The sequence below is a fragment of the Alexandromys fortis genome, unplaced genomic scaffold, assembly GCF_014885135.2.
Source record: "Alexandromys fortis isolate MF-2015 unplaced genomic scaffold, M_Fortis_MF-2015_v1.1 scaffold_3315, whole genome shotgun sequence".
Taxonomy (NCBI): domain Eukaryota; kingdom Metazoa; phylum Chordata; class Mammalia; order Rodentia; family Cricetidae; genus Alexandromys; species Alexandromys fortis.
The window spans coordinates 1-2924 of NW_026071175.1; the positions used below are offsets into that span (position 1 = coordinate 1).

At 39.4% G+C, this 2924-nt stretch overlaps 1 protein-coding gene across 1 annotated transcript; it reads left to right on the top strand.

The window, feature by feature from the left end:
- Positions 1-6: 6 nt before the first annotated feature.
- LOC126496369 (eukaryotic translation initiation factor 3 subunit J-like) lies at positions 7-2924 on the top strand (the record flags this gene model as incomplete). Its single annotated transcript, XM_050133890.1, has 3 exons — positions 7-163; positions 1329-1402; positions 1848-2924. Coding segments are annotated over 3 exons (363 nt in total), but the record flags the coding sequence as incomplete, so codon positions are not given.

Sequence of the window (2924 nt, forward strand, 5' to 3'; positions counted from 1 at the left end):
GGTGTTAATAATACAGGTTATGGAATAGATGCTATGAACCCATCTTCAAGAGATGATTTCACAGAGTTTGGAAAGTTACTAAAAGATAAAATTACACAATATGAAAAATCACTATATTATGCCAGTTTTTTGGAAGCCTTAGTTCGAGATGTCTGTATTTCATGTAAGTGATGCTGATTTCTAGCCCCCTTTGTTAAGATTTTATTGTAAACATCATACTTGGGAAAGTTTTTTCTTTTTTATAAGCTTTAATGCTATATAATGTAGACTTTTGGGATTTCCTTTTTAGCAACTATTTTTGGAATGTTCTCCAATTTGAGTATTTGGGGGTGGGGGCAGGCTGCTTTCATTGTTGTGTAGGAGCTTCTCAAAAGAGATAGCTGATTTATGCCTAGCAAAGCAGGTCACATTGTCTCCTAAAGGACTACAAAGTATCTTTAGAGGGAATGGACTAGGGGCTCTTTGGGAACTGTTGATTATACAAGTAGGGTTTGAGATGCTATCCAAATTGCCCAACAGAACTGGTGCCCTTAATGCTGGGACACCATTACCAAGAATGTCTGAGGGTGGTGAGGGGCTTGGGACTGGTTGAAGAGTGTCAAAAGGCTCTTGAATTAGGAGTCATAGTTTGAGGAATGATCAGGAAGCAGGGGTCAATGTAGGTAATGAGTACGCATAGGTGGGTTTTCATTTTACACGTATGTACTGTTTTTCCTGTTTCTTTTGTGGGGGGCTAACGAAACCCTAACATTTTCTGTATCTAAGAACTGATCTGCTACTGTTTGTCCACTACTAAAAGGTGTTGTTCCTGGGCTAGAAAACATAGAGGGGGCAGAGACTTATCATTTGTGTCATTTCATATTCTATGTAGCTGCTACTCAGTGATTGTAGAGGCTGTGGTTAGTCTCCCCTCTGTTTAGACTGAAGGAAGACAGTAAGAAGCCATGCAAACACTAAAGAGTTTACAAACATTGTTCTTTTGTTTTCCAAGACAGGGTTTCACTGTGTTTTGCTGTCCTGGCTATACTGGGTCTCATTCTGTAGACCAGGCTGGCCTGGAACTCAGATCCACCTGCCTCTGCCTTCCCAGTGCTGGATTTAATGCGTGCATCTGGCTAATTAAGAGTTCTTATACTCATTGGGTTGACCATTGTACTTTAGTGTGCTATAGACTGAACAGTTACTTACCTGTTTATTTATGAAGGAGAAATTCATAGTTGTTTTAATAAAGGTACCTAGGTTACAAATGTAGGATATCTATTTTGATTTTATTTTTTAAAATGCTTAAAAATTGTAGTTTAGTATTACGTCTCTCTCTTTTTTTAAAGTGGAAATTGATGACTTGAAAAAGATTACCAATTCATTGACTGTGCTTTGCAGTGAAAAACAGAAGCAAGAAAAGGTAAGAGCAAGCTGTACAGAGAAATGCTTTATGTTAGGGTGGGGCTGTGGGCAGAGTTCCCTCAACACAGTAAAGAGCCTGTTGAAATTCTAAGTTAGAACAGAAGAGCAGCGTGGTGTCTGTTGTCTCCATTCATAGACATACTTGCGTTCTTTTCTGAGACAATAAAACTTGCTGTAGCCTAGCTGGGCGGTGGTGGCAAACACCTTTAATCCCAGCACTTGGGAGGCAGAGGCAGGCGGATCTCTGAGTTTGAGGCCAACCTGGTCTACAAGTAAGTTCCAGGACAGACTCCAAAGCTACAGAGAAACTCTTGTCTCGAAAAACCACCACCAACATCAACCCCCAAAAATGCTGTAGCTTTAACATCTCAAGTGTTTGCTGTGACAGGTGAAATGTTCATAGCATGCAGGTTCATGAATTTTAACTCTTCCTTCATTTTTAGCAAAACAAAGCCAAAAAGAAGAAGAAAGGTGTGGTTCCTGGAGGGGGATTAAAGGCCACTATGAAAGATGACCTGGCAGACTATGGTGGATATGATGGAGGATATGTACAAGACTACGAAGACTTCATGTGACATTCTATCTTCTCCTGGTGTCTTCTTTCTGTTGCCCACAATCCCTTCAACATGTAGCACAACTTCCTTTCCTTTCAGTTCTGCCAAATGCTACAATCAGAAGAGCAGTATCTTTCGTGCTGGTTATTTAACCCCTTGACACTCAGGTGCTAATGAGCAAATGAGGGAACTTGGATCTTGTTGCCAAGGGGTTAAAATTGGGAACTTCAATTGCTACTAAATCATAGTTTAAAAACAAAACAAACCTAATAATGTTGTCATTGTTGCTATCTGACTCCATAGCAGCAGTCACTAAATTGGAAACAAAGGTCGCAACATGACAGAAAATTGTGTAGTATTTACCAGCACCATTCAGTAATACAGCCTTAACCATACCTCCTTGAACTACTTCATAACTTGTCAAGAAGAGCAGTTTGCAGCAAGCAAGGGCATGTGGGATGCACCTAGTATTAAAATTGCTTTGTCTAAAATTTGAGCGTGAGGATATTAAAAACATGTTGTGAAGAAGACTGCTTATCTCAGAGTGAAGATACTGTGGCTGAAAAATACTAGTTTGATACTTAAGATTTTAATGACCAAAACCCTTCAACTTTGAAGCTGAAGAAGGTAAACCTCTCCATTGTCACAGTGCCAGTCAGTGGTGGACGCTCCAGTGCATTGACTGTCTAGTTATTTATCGGCCTATTTCTACTGATGGAGGACTTCAGATGGGGGGAGGGAACTGTTTCTATTTGCCTGATTCAAGTGTCTGAGAAACAAATCTTGTTCTTCTAGGCTGCAACAGAAAAACTTAACAGGGTTTTGGCATTTCCTTTTCTTTATAAAACATACTCAGCAAACTGCACCAGTTAACTAGTTTGGTAAATTGTTATGTTAACAATTATGACATCTGCAATGTTTTATAAAGCAACTAATTTAATAAAATCTCTATTGTGAGGACTTAAA